At 48.0% G+C, this 15,385-nt stretch overlaps 1 protein-coding gene across 4 annotated transcripts in view; it reads right to left on the reverse strand.

The window, feature by feature from the left end:
- The window catches only part of Fig4 (FIG4 phosphoinositide 5-phosphatase), a 123,524-nt gene that overhangs the window by 25,748 nt on the left and 82,391 nt on the right, over window positions 1–15,385 (reverse strand). For all 4 annotated transcript variants that reach the window (XM_087597553.1, XM_087597552.1, XM_087597551.1 and 1 more), the window contains 2 exons: window positions 14,386–14,468; window positions 4,964–5,050 (listed from right to left, as the gene is read on the reverse strand). In XM_087597553.1, coding sequence (XP_087453679.1) covers window positions 4,964–5,050; window positions 14,386–14,468 — 170 coding nt within the window. The remainder of the gene's footprint in view (window positions 1–4,963; window positions 5,051–14,385; window positions 14,469–15,385) is intronic.

Raw genomic sequence — 15,385 nt, forward strand, 5'->3', positions numbered from 1 at the left:
CTTCCCTGCTACCCTACACCACCTGCAGCAGATGGGAGAGCTGGCTCTGGGGTCATAAGAGCAGGAGAGCAGACCCTGCCCCTCCTCAGCTGCAGCACTCAGGAGAGCAGCCCTGTGCCTTACCTGGGGACACAGTAGAGCTGACCCTGGTGGTGGAGGCACAGGCAAGCTAGGTTGGCCCGAGAATGTGAGGGTGCGAGAGCTGGCCTCACCACTTGTCTGCGTTCAGTGACGTGGGTGACAGAAATGTGCCTCCCCCTTACCCTTTCCCCCTGCCACTTCTGGCAGGAAAGCTGGCCCCAAGTCATCAGAGCAAGAGAGCTGGCCCTACCCCTAATCTACTGCAGCATTTAGGAGAGCAGGCTCCACATAGTAGAGCTGGACCTGGATGTGTGGCTTGCAGGCGAGGCTGCCGGAGGGGTGGGAATGGGAGAGCTGGTGGGCTGACCAGCTCACATACCCCTCAGGCCCAGATCTAGGGCTTTGAGTTGCCCACCACAACATCTACCCCACTCATGACATGCTGGAGGATATGAAGGGGTTGGTCTTACAAATTCAAAATCAGAGGATCTCATGACACAGGGCAGAAATGGGACATCTGAGAGGAGTCCCAGTGAGGACTCAGTGTTGATAGTGGAGCAGCCAGAGGCCTCGAACCAGACCAAGTCATTGCAATGACCATTTCCAAGCAAGGAAGGGGAACAAAGGGTATACTGTAGGACACACTGGGACACACTGGGACACACTACAGCTTCTACAACAAGACTCTTTTTGTTCCTCTGTTGGGGAAGAGTTTGCAGAGATGGAGGGGAGGGACAAGGAGAGAGGGAGATGAGTGGGATTGGGGCACATGATATGAAATTCACAGGGAACCAATAGAAAGAAAAACAAAACAAATCTATCTTGTTGTGATAAATCTGACCTACTAACAGTAGCAGGTGCTCTTGTACTGTAGTGGTCACGTGAAGACACACTTGCTCTGCTCTCTGGCCCTCTCCCTTCTCAGCTCTTGGCATTTCCATGTGTACTTTAATCTGTTGTTTCCAATCGTCTCCTGCCCCCATCCATGTCCCAGTGTCAATTCCCGGGACATAACTGGAGTTTTGTCCAAAGCTTCCAATTGTGTCTGTGATTCTGCCACAATTTAATTTGTACTTAAATGCTGGAAACAGAGCTAAATTTTTTTAATTCATGAAATTCGGCAGGTATAAAAGCTCAGACCTATAATTCCAGCACCTGAAATGTTGAGACAGGAAGGAGGATTGTTGTGAGTTTAAGGCTATTTTAGGCCACATATTGACTTCCCATAGAGCTTGGGCTATAGAGTAAGACTGTCTCAAAAAAGGTACCTAACCCCACAACACAAAAATATACACACATATATACATACACGCACACACATGCATACATACATAAATATACACACATATATACACATACACCTACATATACACACATACACATACATATACACACATAACACATACATACACTAAATTTAACAATTTTCAATGTACTTCCAAGTAATTTATCTATTTGCAATATATTTTAAATTCATTCCTTAAGAATCATGCATGCACATACACATGCGCGCACACATACACACGATACATTTGATCATATATTTATCCCCCATTGTCTTCCTCTGACTCTTCTGAGATCATCCTCTTTTCTTTTCCTCCTCCTGATTGGTGAACATCCCCATAAACATCAGTAGACGGCCGTGCAATAGCATAGGCCTAAAGCTGGCTTCCTTACTCTGTGTTACAGCTCACCCTCACTGCACTAGGGGACTCCTAAGTCAGATGGTATCCATACGAAGTCTATTTTGGACCCCTCTTAGGAGGGATTTTTAAATGAGTGAAGCCACTCTAGAACAGGCAAGCCACAGAGAAGCAGGCATTTAGCAAATACATGCTCCGTCTTTTCAACCCTACGGATGCTTGGCTCACGTAATAAGAATTCCCAGGGAATCTGAGGGAAGTAAAAATGACAACACACTGGTCTTGCAGAGAGATAAAGACCTACTCCTAAGGCATCTAACGCCAGGCATAGCTAGTGTCACTGGGTCCTTTTAACTAGGCAAGTTAACAGATGCAGGGGGGAGGGGGATAACGCAGAGCGCCTCTTCACAGTTTTCAGTATTACTGTACAAGGAGGGGTGGTGCGTGTGCGTGTGCGCGTGTGCGTGTGTGTGTGCATGAGAGAGGTGGGGAAGCGGGGGGGGGGCATACTTTCTTTAAATATTAACAAAAGTCACAGTGTTGACACAGAAAGGTGTCTACAGTCCCACGTCAGGCGACAAGACCAAAGTATGTCCTGTTAGTGCCCATGAACTTCCATTTCTATCTGGGTGCTTTCAAAAGGCAGCTGCCAATCGTAAGCATTTGTAGTTCACAGGTAGGCAGCATGGGTGCCAGAAGCAACCAGTCTGGACTTGAATCCTCCTTCCTCCACCAGTTGGCTGCTTGAACTTGGGCAAATTACATCAACTGTGCACTTACCTCAGCTTTCCGCCTCTGTCCATACAGCGGACATTGATAAAAGCTACGTCTCCATGATGTCTTTGGGAATTGAGTAAGAACAGGAAATAGAGGTTAAAGTACACAGGACAGAGGCTATCTGAGCACCGAATGGACAGTGACGATGGGTGACGTCCTTCCGAGTGTAATTAGAAAGCTGTCACACTTGGATCAAATACAGCTTTGGGTATTTGTGCTGGCAACACAGACAGGGTGGGTTTAGCACAAACCTTCAAGTGATGCTCTACAAGGTCCTGGGGTGGCGATGTCTGGATCCCCCATCCAGGTTTCTGTACCTACAAATTAGGGAACCTCTGTGCTGTGGCTTCTTGGGAGTTCTATTAGTGAGGATACATGTAACATTTTATATTGTAGCTCTCTCCAGTTTGTGAAGGCAAAGCTGGTAAGCCTCAGAATTTCAGGAAAACCTGGGAGACAATGAAGTGTGGGGGGCCCGGCAGGCACAGAAGCGCATGAACGTCCAAGAGTGTCATCATTTTAAATGTACCAGAACCAAAGCTGCAGACAAGGAGACTTCGAGGGCCTCACACAAGTCTGGTTTCTGCTGCTGTGGAAGCAGTTCAAGAGAACTAAAAATGATAGTTGGCATTTTAAGAACCTGGTTATAGAGTTCCAGTTTAAAGGGCACACACACACACAGCCCTCTCTGCAAACACGTTTGCCAGTTGCCATGACAGCGTAAAGCAGCACTTAGCAAGCTCTTTGTTATCCTGCTGAGGACGATGTACAAAAACATACTCATGATAGACTCTTCACTAATTAAGTGGGAAAGGTTAAAATACATTTCTGCATCCACATGGCTCGCCTGAGCCGGGATGAGCAAATGTTGAGATATGAATAAGAAAGAACCAAGTAAGTAATAAGTTTGACAAATGACATCCAAAACTGAAAAAAGGGAGGAAAACGTTTACTCCTCTCCTCGTTATCGTCCCCTAATGAGCCACACCTTACTATGTATATGGAAGGGTCGGTTTGCACCACACGATTAGCTCCGCGTCGCTCACTAACATCCTAACACACTTCTGCTCTTCGTCTCCTTGATCTCAACCCATACACCCATGCGTTAATGAGTTGATGTGCTTCCCGTGCCTCCAGAAAAGAGTAAGGGAAGGACAGATGCTGGCAGGAAGGAGGAAGGGAGGAAGGGACCTGCAGGGGTCTGACAGTGCTGCCTCAGGTTCTTCTATTATCACTAACCACCACGCCCCGTGCAGAAACCAAGCACCCAGCACCTACCAGTTAAACATGCATTGACCGAGTGTCAACAGTGCCAGGCCCTGCCCAGACACCTCCCATAGACCCCACTGAACCCCCATTTTGACTCCCTCTGCAGAAGGAATGGAATACACTATGTGTTGTCTGGAACCCCTCCTTGTTACCTCCATGTTTTGTGCTGGCATACAGACACGATGAGGCATATAAAGACCATGACCGTGACGGTGACTTACTAAGAACTTGCTCCAGACACTGAGAAGTATACTGGCTTCCCTGTCTGCAACAGGTGCACACTCGGAGTATAACAGCCACATGAAGCGTGACTTGTTTGCTCAAGGTAACAACCCGGAAAGTGGTGTAATTTGAACATAGTTCTGTTTAGCTAAGAACTTGCTCCTAATTAACCTCCAAGTCATTAGCATTCATAGGATCACGGAGCGAGACGAAATTAATCCGCCCATGCTCTGGAGTGGTGGTTCTCGACCTGTGGGGAGGGGGGGTCAGATGACCCTTTCACAGGGGTTGCATATCAGATATTTGCAATATAACTCATAACAGAAGCAAAATTATAGTCATGAAGCAGTAACAAGATAATTGTGTGATTGGGGTTCTGACCACGACATGAGGAACCGTGTTACGGGGTCACAGCATTAGGAAGGTTGAGAACCACTCCTCTGGAGGGTCTTGTGATACACCCACAGTCTCTCTGGCAGTGGAGTTGCTTCAGTGTCCCCTCTCTACCCAAGTCAGGGCAGAGTCCATGGAGGAAAGACAAGGGGTGCAGTTTAAGGTTCAACCTCTTCTCCACCCTGACCTTTTGCTCCCCCAAGACAGCTTTCAGTAAAGAAAGTGGCAGGAAGAATGCTCCCGTGTGTCAGATTATGCTGAGTTGGTGACAACACTGGATATTTTCCCTAACAAGTCACCAGACACTCCACGAGTTGCATGGATACAGAGGTTTTTTTTTTTTTTTTTAACAGATTCAATATAAGCCAGCAAGACAGTTCTGTGGGTAAAAGGGCACCAAGCCTGCTGACCTGAGTTCAATCTCGGAACCCACACGGTGGAAAGAGAGTTGACTCCTTCAAATTGTCCTCTGACCCCCACGTGTGTGTTGTGGTGCACACACACACACACACACACACACACACACACACACACACACAAATGAAATCAAAGTTTTTCGAAGTCGTCTGAGTACTTACAGTTTGATAACTCCGTCTGAGCACCGGGCACACATCTGCGGGCTGCTCCAGTCCTGTCTATGCTGACTCTGCCCCAGTTGAACAAACCTATAGAATACGAAGGACCAGTATAAGCTAAAGGTGGAAGCACGATGATGAGCCCAGAGACTCAGAGCGATCGTGCACTTGCACACACATGGTGGTGACACACGTGAAATCGCTTCTGCATTTCTATGATGTGAAACCACACAACATGAAATACAGGAAGCATGGGGTCGGGTGCTCGCAAAGTTACAAAGTAACTCAGAGAGGGCTTAGGCCAGAGGCCGGCCCTGAGGGGGGAAACTGCTGAGTCCACAGCACGGACTCAGCTTCCTCAGTACCGAACGACCCTCCCCATTCTCATTCCCCTGCCTCACTCCCAAGCGCACTCCGCTACCCTAGGAAAACTGCCCCGTCAATCAAACAGGAAGGCAGCTGATGAGCCTGCCATCTCGCCCCTCCCCAGGGACGTGTGTGGCATTAACCCGAGCTTTAACTCAGGCCAAAGAGGACAGCCACACTCATGCCTGCAGGGCGGCCAATACCACTTGAATAACTTTCCCCCTCAGAGTCGAAGTCCATCTTCCTGGTCCCATGGGAGGTAACAGGACAGGATCGAGGAGCTTCCTTCTTGTTTTTCTCCCACTTAAAACATTTTCCTTTGATGACTACGTCTTACCATTTATTTCTCATACGCTTTTCTGAGGTCAAGTGCACCCACTGTGAGATTCTTACGGTGCTGCCGTGAACTCTCTAGGGCTTGCTTTAATCTAAGGCAAGTGACCAACTGTGTCCAGTTAGGGATGGAGAATGTTATGTGACATTAGGTACACACATTTAGAATTCCTCAGATGCGGAATCACTATCACAATAGAAAACATTGTGTAGGCGCAAGTCCTCCGAAGAGACTGTGTGCCCGCAGGTACCTGTGTTTTCCAATAAACCCTCTTGCTGATTGCATCCGAGTGGACTCGGCTCGGTCATTGGGCGCTTGGGACTCCTCCTGAGGGAAAGGTCCTCTCCGGGGGTCTTTCATTATGGGGGCTCGTCCGGGATTTAGAGACCCTCCGCCCAGAGATCACCGACCACCCACCGGGAGGTAAGCCGGCCGGTGTTTGTCTTGTCTGTTGTGTCTTGTCCTGTGAACGATCGATCAATAGGCTCAGATCTGGGGACCAATTCGGGGCGGGCCAGAGAAGGAGCTGACGAGCTCGGACTTCTCCCCCCGCAGCTCTGGAAGACGTTCCAAGGGTGGTTGGAGGAGAGGAGATCCGGATCCGTGGCACCTCCGTCCGTTTTCGGAGGATCCGCACCCTTGATGACTCCGTCTGAATTTTATTGGAGTAGAGGATCCAAGACCCTCGCTGACTCCGCGTCTGAATTTTTGGTTTCAGTTTGGTACCGAAGCCGCGAGTCGCGTCTGTTTGTTACTTGTTTGACTGTTGGAATTGTTTGTCTTCTTTGTGACCTGACTGTGGTTTTCTGGACGTGTTGGTGTCTGTTAGTGTTTTGACTTTTGTTTCGTGTTTGAATTTGGACTGACGACTGTGTTTAAAATCTTGGACTGACGACTGTGTTTGAAATCATGAAACTGTTTGCTTTGTTCACAAAAGAGTTTTACTTGGTCCTGTTGGTGCTTAAGTTAAAAGTTGAAAATAATTTGCTTGAGAGAAATTGTTTTCTGCCAGGAGTTTAATCTTTCTCTCTGAGCCTCCTCCCCAAGGAGAGATGTCTCAGGTTGGGGGGTCAGAGAACCCCCTAAAATAGTTTCAAAAAGAATCTACAACTGTGAAGAACTCTGTTTTGCCAGTCAGGATTAATGTTTTCTTTTCCATGGGCCTATAGCCCACTGAGACAGTTTGCAAAGGGCTGTTACTAAAGTCCTGAAAGCCCCAGGTGAACTGGTTACAATTCTTTTGTCAGCTGCTTAGTATCTAGCACCCAGGTTCTAACCATCTCTCCATCCTTTTGTTATTAGTTGTTACTAGAAGCCTAGTGTCATTTGGAGGCTGGTTCGGAGAGGCAAAGCCACCAAGCTGACACTGAAGGGAGGTAGGTACTCCTTAAGGGAAAATCTAAGTCCAGAGAGACAGCCGGTAACAGCTAGGCTGCCTCTCTGCTCGCCTTTCTGTTTCATAGACAAAGCTTGTGCTTATATTTACAGTGGCCTTTTTGTCCAAAAAAAGGCCTCCTGGTTTAGCTGTGTGACTAAATGCTATTTGTCCTCTTCAGTGGACCTCTCTCCTCTTAGATTCCCTTCTTGTTTTCTCACCATCCCACGTGAGATGCTTGTTAGTAACTGTTACAGATCTTCTTTACCACCGAGGAAAGACAGAATCCTGCTAGAGGCCAGAAAGAATGTTCCAGACACAGAATGGAAGGCTCCTGACTGTTGACTTCAATACCCCTGAAGGTAGGGAGTGCTCCAGGTCTGCCCCCAGGTTCCAAGGGTGGGTTCCCCTAGGGGCTGGAAAATGCCCCACCAATCTGGCTAAGATAAGGAAAGGGTATGAAGAGAAAGTTACAGAAATTTGAAGGGTTAAGCTAAGTTGCTGAGAGTTATATAAGTTACAGAGAAAGTAAGGTTAAAAAAGAAAGAGAAAAAAAGGGTAAAAAGAGCAGAAAGCTAGGAAGAAAAGAGACAAAAAGAAGAGGAAGTTAGAGAGATAAAAGACGAGAGAGGAACATATGATACTGGCCACAGTAGTTAGGAACCTAGGAAGATAGTACCTGGCCACAGAAGAGAATTCCTGGCTAAAGATCAGTGTGCCTAATGCAAAGAAAAAGCTTTGCCGACTGGGTCAGGGACTGCCCAAGAAAGAACAAGAGGGACCACTGGAGAGCTTCTTGATCCTAGAGTGCTGGCTAGTGTGCAGAGATAGGAGGGAAGCCTGCCCAGTTGTTTTATGGATACAGGGACCCAATGCTCTGTGCTCCTATGCTCCAGTGGGCTAGTATCCAAAGACCTGGGTACAGGGGCCTATCAGTAACAAAACAATACTTATGGACTGCCCGCAGATCCTGGCGTGGGCCGGGTGTCCCACTAGCTCATGGTCATCCCTGATTGCCCCTATCCCTTGCTCATGAGAAAATTGCTCTCCAAAATGGCTTGCATGGGCTAAAATGGCTGGGTGAGGCCATGTGTATGCACATTCACAGACTGTGAATGTGGAGCTTAAGACCTGTCTCAGTGCACCAGTACCTGATGCTGGGAGATGTGTGGCTCAGTGCTTTCTGCCTGGAACATGTCACTCCTGCCAGCCAGGCACTAACAATTATCACCCAATCCAGGACTTAAACTGTGATAGAGTGGCTGATGTTTTGCCTTTGAATAGAACGTCCCAAAAGATGGGACCACTGGTCAGCTGCGATGGACTAGATTCTCCACTGGCTGGGGACAATCTGGTCACCTTGCTGCCCAATCCGGACCTGGAGCCACTGCAACATGAGTGTCAAGCACTGGCAGAAGCCCATGGGTGGAGGAAAGACCTCTGCGACTGGCTGATTGACCCCTGCTGAAAGCCGAGGCTACCTTGTTCACAGACGGGAACAGTTCTCTTCATGAATGAAGGTCAGAGACAAGTGGGTGCTGCCATGGTGGACAACACAATGTCATCTGGGATGGCTGAACCTCAACCCCCCTCCCCCGTACATCAGTGCCGCAGATGCCTTTGCCATCTCTTGGAAGCCCTGGTGAAGCCAACAACTGTGAGTACTATTCATTGCCCAGGACATCAGGGAAGGAAGAGATTCAGTGGCATGGGGCAGTAACAAAGCAGATAAAGTGGCTTGGGAAATGGCTATGCAGGAGCCTATCCTGGTTGCAGGCCTGCAAGAGACAGCCACTGGGAACTGGGATTGGACTAAGGATGGCCTCACTTAGGAAAATGCCCAAATTGCTTAAAAGATAAAGGACAATGGCACACTTGAGGGGAAAGCTATACTCCCCAGAGAACAAAGAAAAGACTCACTTTGCCAAATACAGAAATGGACTCATTTAGGAGATAAAAAGTTTGTCCAAGTAGTTAAGTGTATGTAATAGACTTTAAGATTTTAGCCAGAGAGGCAGTAGAAAGTATAAGGTATGTCAAAAAGTGAATGCTTAGCAAGCAAACAGGGCAAAGAGACCTAGAGAGTTTAGTGAAAAGTCGAAGTGAACTTCACTGAGATAAAACCAGAAAAATATAATCACAAGTATCTCCGAGTGCTTGTAGATACTTTTTCAGGAATAGATAGAAGCTTTCCTCACCAAACGAGAGACGGCCTCTGCAATCATCAAGAAGATACTGGAAGAAATCTTCCCCCGATTTGGAATGCCCAAGGTAATCTAGTCAGACAACGGCCCTACTTTCGTTGCCAAGGTAAGCCAGGGTGTGGCCAAGTATTTAGAGGTCGATTGGAAATTACATTGTATTTTCAGACCTCAAAGTTCAGGACAGGTAGAGTAAATAAATAGAACTCTAAAAGAGACCCTGACTAAATTGACCATGGAGACTGGCACAGACTGTGTGGCACTTCCCTTCCCTCTTGCTCTCTTCAGAGCAAGAAATACCCCTTCCAGATTCAGCCTTACCCACTTTGGAGATCTTATAAGGGGCCTCAGCCCCCCTGACTGTATTAGATGATGTTACTGAACCAACATGTCATAGTGCCATAGTAATAATGATTTGTGTGCCAGGCTAAAAGACCTACAGTGATACAGAAAGAAATCTGCTCACAGCTGACAGCAGCCTATGCCCTGGAGACCCCTGAGTTCCAGGTCGGAGACTGCAGCTACACTGAGCCCAGACATTCGAGCCTCGCTGGAAAGGACCGTACCTGGTGCTGCTGACCACCCTGACAGCTGTCAATTCTCAGCCCTCACCAGCCGTGTACTAGCTGTTGGGGCTGAGAGCTGGGACCTAGAGGGAAATTCAGTCATGTTTGTCCTGGGTTCTATCAAGATAGGTGTGGGATAGGCTTGATTTCTATTACAAATGATGTAACATTGCATATGTTAGTACTCCTAACACTTCTTGGGACTGTGCCTCAGGGATCACAATCTGTATAAGTTTAGAAGTTCTAAAAGCTAGTCATGATCTTGGTGTGTAGGTTTAGATAGTGTCCAGATTGGAATCCTGATGCTAAAGACTTAGTAAGACACAAAAAAGGAGTTGAGAATTACTTAGGGCTAAGGCTATCTAGGTGCTGCAAGGGCAGCACAAGAACATCTGCTGTTGCAATGCAAGGCTTATAGAGAATTCAGAACTGCCATTCAGGAGTAATTAAAGACTCCATGAATAAAATTAGAGAAAGGTTAGACAAAATACAGAGAAGCGTATCAGGGATGGTTCGAGAGCTGGTTTAGTAGATCTCCTTGGATGACTACTCTGGTATTTTCCCTTATGGGACTCTTCTAGTTTTGCTTCGCTTCTGATTATAGGTCCATGTGTGTTAGAGAAACTAGTTAATAGGTTTGACTCCTATACAAAAAGATAGAGACGCTCAACAAGGTAGGTTTGAGTCTTGGTTCACTCGGTCTCCCTGGATGACTACCCTACTCTCTGCTATATGGCTGGGCCATTAATAATAATTTTCTTGGTTTTAGTTTTTGGACCTCATGTGACAAACAGGTTAATTGCTTTTGTTACAAATCGAGCGGGTGCTATGGTTGGTGGTTCTGAGACAACAGTACCAGTCAGTTAGGACAACTGGTGAGACCAAATATGAGACTTGATATCAAAATTCTAAGATTAGAATTACCTAGTAGAAGAAGAGGGGAATGAAAGGAAAATTATACAGATTTGAGGTTTAAAAATATGAAGTTAAAAGAATAAGTTTTAAATTCAGACTCAGGACTAAACACTGTGAAAAGCAAGCCCAGGCAGCCTCGCCCTGCCGCTAGAACTAACAGACCATAAAAGGAAAGGAATGCAGAACAGACCACCAGGAGTACCGGATCTGACTCACAGGCCACCTGGCAGGAAGAGATAAGCCCCCAGCCCCCGACATCCAGGATGCCCCAAACTCACAATGTGTGTAGCTATACCTTATTACCTCATCATGTGAAATAGCCAATCATATGTGAACATGTCTATGTGCTCGGCTTGAATCCACCAATCCCCGTAACTATGCATCTGCTTCTGTACGCCTCGCTTCTGCTTCCCCAATCCCTATAAAAGCCCCATGCTGGAGCTGCTGGGCGCACAAGTCCTCCGAAGAGACTGTGTGCCCGCAGGTACCTGTGTTTTCCAATAAACCCTCTTGCTGATTGCAAAAAAAAAAAAAAAAAGAAAAGAAAACATTGTGTATGTGGGTGGGGGAGAGAAGACTCGAGGTCAAGAGAACCCAGGGTGCATTCCCATGCCCTCTTCTGGCTTCCCTGCTGTCCTGTTCCTGGAAGGAAGGAAAAAGGGAGACACACACATACATACACACACACATGCAGGGGGAAACATGCACATAAAAGTCATTTAATTAAAGCAAAAACATGGTGGCCTCGGTATGAGGAGAAAGATTTCAGGTCTGGTCAAGAGAGCAAACCAAAGCCATTGGAAAGGTGGAGAATGAAGGTAGAGAGCAGGAGTCAGAGGTCAGAGGTCAGAGGTCAGAACAAACCATGAACCTGGGGAATCCCAATGGTTGCAGCTCAGTGCAAGAAAAATAAGTGGGAGAGAGCCAGGACAGGCTGCAGGGCAGGGCCAGTGGTGAGCTCACTCCTCAGACTCTGTAGTCCAGAGTCAGCTGCGCCCTCTCCTTCTCACCTCAGGGTTCTGTGACCCTGAGTGAGCTGTGGTGTAGAAGCCGAACTCCTGTGAGCACCAGTTTACTGGGTGCACTCACCTGGGGGTGGGAAGGCTACCTATTAGTTTAGGGTAGAATTGCATGTGCTCTTTTCTAGCTCTCTTGATCCAAGGAGGCACCAGGATAGCTCTAGTGCCCAGCTGGGACAGGAGTGGGGAGAGGCAGTCCCTGAACATGAGTGGGTCACCCCTGGCCTAGCTACACCACACCAACTTCTGCAGTGTGGATGGAATGTCTCCCATCAAAGGTTCATACATGAACTTCTGCAGTGTGGATGGAGTACCTCCCATCAAAGGTTCATGCATAAAAGTTTGTTCCCAGGGCAGGACCGCTGGGAGGTAAGTGGCGGGAACCTTAGGACATGCGGCCTAATCAGAGGTTTTATGTCACCGTGAGCATGATCTCAGATGGACCTGGGGACCCTGCTTTTCTCTGACATGTTTGTGTCCCAGCCATGAGATAAACAATTTTGCCTCAGTGTGTACTTCCCGCCCCAATGTTCTGCCTTGCCACTGCCCCAAAAGCAACAGGGTTGACTGCACATATACTGTAACCTCCAAATCTGTGAGTCACAGACACCTTTCTTCCTTCTAAGCTGATTACCTCAGGTCTCGTTGTTTTAGCAGCAGACAGCTGTCAAGCAGACAGGAAGGGGCTACTCACACGGAGGGAAGGAATGGCCGGTGGCCTTACCCTTTGCCCGTTCTCTGTTAGTACCAACAGCTCGAGGAGCATGGGAAGGAAACTGTGTGTGTGCGAATCACAAGATTCCCAAGAAGCAAAGGATACGTACCCCGGAGTAGTCACTGACCGGCCCTGTACCCCTAGACTTTAAAGAGACCGGTGATCTCTTTGTAAACCAACTACAGAGGTGTTTAGAGAACAAACAAGACACCGCAGAGCCCTATGTGATGGGGTGTCATGAGAACAAGGCTGATTCCAGGGTGGACGGCCCCTGCAGCCTCCCTTCCGTGCAGACTGCGCCAACATTCTTAGGCTGGGTGTTTCCCAGGGATGCAGGGCTGATGAACCCTGCATCTCACTCCCACAAGGAGACAAAAGAAGTAGGCCTTACAGCCTGAGCCAGTAAGACAGCAGTGGAAGTCATGTCTGAGGCAGACGACGACAACAACAACAACAATGACGACGACAACACAACACTTTTCTTTTTCTTCCAATTGAGCTGCCATTTTGGTCCTTGCCACTCAGACTCACACTCCGAGAGCGGCAACGGTTCTCAGCTCTCCAGCCCAGCAGCTGTCCCTCCAGACCACGTGCTCCAGGAGCACGGCGTCACAGTTTAGTTACGGAGTTGGAAAGAGTGGGCAAGTTAGGAACTGCGCTCGTGTGTCCAGGAGTGGGCAGGTGTGGCTCCATTCTAAATGTCTGACTTGGCTCTTGGTCAGACAGTGTCGCGGGTTTATGACGTGCCGAGTTATGGAGGCTGACTTCGTAGTCAAGAGATGCCACCTAATTTATGTTCATGTATCATAGGATAGACCTTAGTAGTTTGAGGTGAAAACTAGCATCCTTCGGTCAGTGCACAGTAAACGGAACGGCCCTCCTTAAAGCGAAGCTGAGCGTTTGCTCTTACACAGTTTATGTCCTGTGTCGTGTGTCACAGTCAAATGTAAATGAACTGAGGGGGTATGTCCCCATGGATACAGTGTTGGAAGGTTGTCCTGGGCTCAGGAGATGCTTGTGGTGGTCCTGCCAAGTTCTTTATGTTCTAGGGAAAAGGACCCTTAAGCTCTCAGAACCCTGACTCTTCTAGCCGCATACACAGCTCACTTGGCACCATTTCAGGAAATGCCCTTCGAGGGCTTCGCTCCTTCAGTGAAGTCTGGCTCATCCACACATCCTGAACTGCTGCCCTCCCTCTGCCACTTCCCTCCTTAGCCCCCTCAGATGTAACGTGAATGCAAGGTCTTTAGCCTTGGACGTTCAGGATTCAGTTTCTGAGACGGTATATGATCTTGAGAGCCGGGGAAGTAGCAGTGGGGTTGTATCTGGCTTCAGCCGGACAGGGGCAGCACTCACATGTAAATGCCCTGTGATCCCTCCCACTGAGGCAGCGTCTGAAGCACTAGATCCTCTCCCCAGGACAAACCAGAGCTTCAGACTTGGACATCTAAAGGCCGCTGTGCTCCATGCAGCTGCCTTCTATATTACTGCTTTGACTTCCTTGTTGGTCAGTTTCCTGCCATGGCGTTACGTCAACTCTAGTTGACACAAGCTGGACTCATCTGAGAAAAAGGAATGTCAATGAAGGGACTGCCTCCGTCAGTCTGGCCTCCATCAGTCTGGTCGGAGGGCACGTCTGTGAGGCACTGTCTTGAGTGCTGATGGGAGTGACTGGTGCCATTCTGGGCAGGCAAGCCTGGGCTACGTAAGAACGGGAGCTGAGCAAGCCCCTAAGGAGCACTCCTCCATGGGTCCTGCTTGAGCTCCAACCCTGACTGCTCTCAAGGATGGACTGTGTGACCCACAACCAGTTAAACCATCTCCTCCTCGACTCGGCTTTGCTCAGTGTTATCCCGGTGACATTAAAGTCACCGCGTATGCGGCAAAATCCCACAATTCACTGCTCTCTTTCCTTCCTTCCTTCAGTCTCTTACCTGGCATAAATGGAGTGATCCTCCTCGGACAGGCTACGTGAGAGGCTAACTCCGTACACTTCCTTCATGGGTTGGGCCACACTCTGGAGTTTTAAGAACAAGAACTGGTTAGAATCATCGGGTAGTCTCCATGTTAGTATCCCCAGAGATGAAGACAATGAGTCTGAGAATTTTTCCACAAGAGCAAGAATACATTTTTTCATATTACTCATTAAAATTCAGCTAATGTCGTTCAAAAATCTGTTTACTGGGATCAGTGGTGCGTGCGTATAATCCTGGGACTTGAAGGGCTGAGGCAGGAGGATTGCAGTGAATTTGAGGGTCATCTGGATTACACAGGGAGTTCTAGTATAGCATGGTGTTGCATAAGACCCTGCCTCCAAACAAAAAAATGACAACCACACCCCAAAAAACAAACACGAACCCCAAGAAAGCTATGATTCTTGTTTCTTACTGAAATGGCTTAGTTTAAGGGTTTTTTAATGTGCTAGATAAACATAGCTGCTGTATATAACGCAGGAGGTGATAGTTTATTTCTTATTTCTTTCTGTCAAAGGCCAGACAGGAACTAGTCTAATCCTGTTGGGTTACACAGCCTCTGCTGCTACTACTCAATGTTGGCGTAGAATGTGAGGCACCAGACGCGACGTGAGCAGGCAGAGCTGGTTTCCGGAGAAACTTCATTTTCGCAAACATCGGGTGGGCAGGATTTGGCCAATGCCACTCCACTAACGCCTCAATAGCAGGACAAGTTCTTACCGCTTTGTGACTTTTAGCTATTTCGGGAAAGCAACTGTTTGTGCTCACGTGTTTTCCTTACTGTACTGGTAACCTGATTTGGACAGGACTCATTCCCGGCAGGACCATCCAAGGGAGCCCAGCGTGCAGGTGACCGCGTGGGGATAACAGACATCAAGTGGACGGGATGCTCCGGGAAGGACAGGACTCTCTTAAAGCTTCTGAAGTGGTAAGAAATCTACCACTACAAAGAGGAAGGCCG

This window comes from Rattus norvegicus, chromosome 20 (assembly GCF_021556685.1).
Source record: "Rattus norvegicus strain SHRSP/BbbUtx chromosome 20, alternate assembly SHRSP_T2T, whole genome shotgun sequence".
Taxonomy (NCBI): Eukaryota; Metazoa; Chordata; class Mammalia; order Rodentia; family Muridae; genus Rattus; species Rattus norvegicus.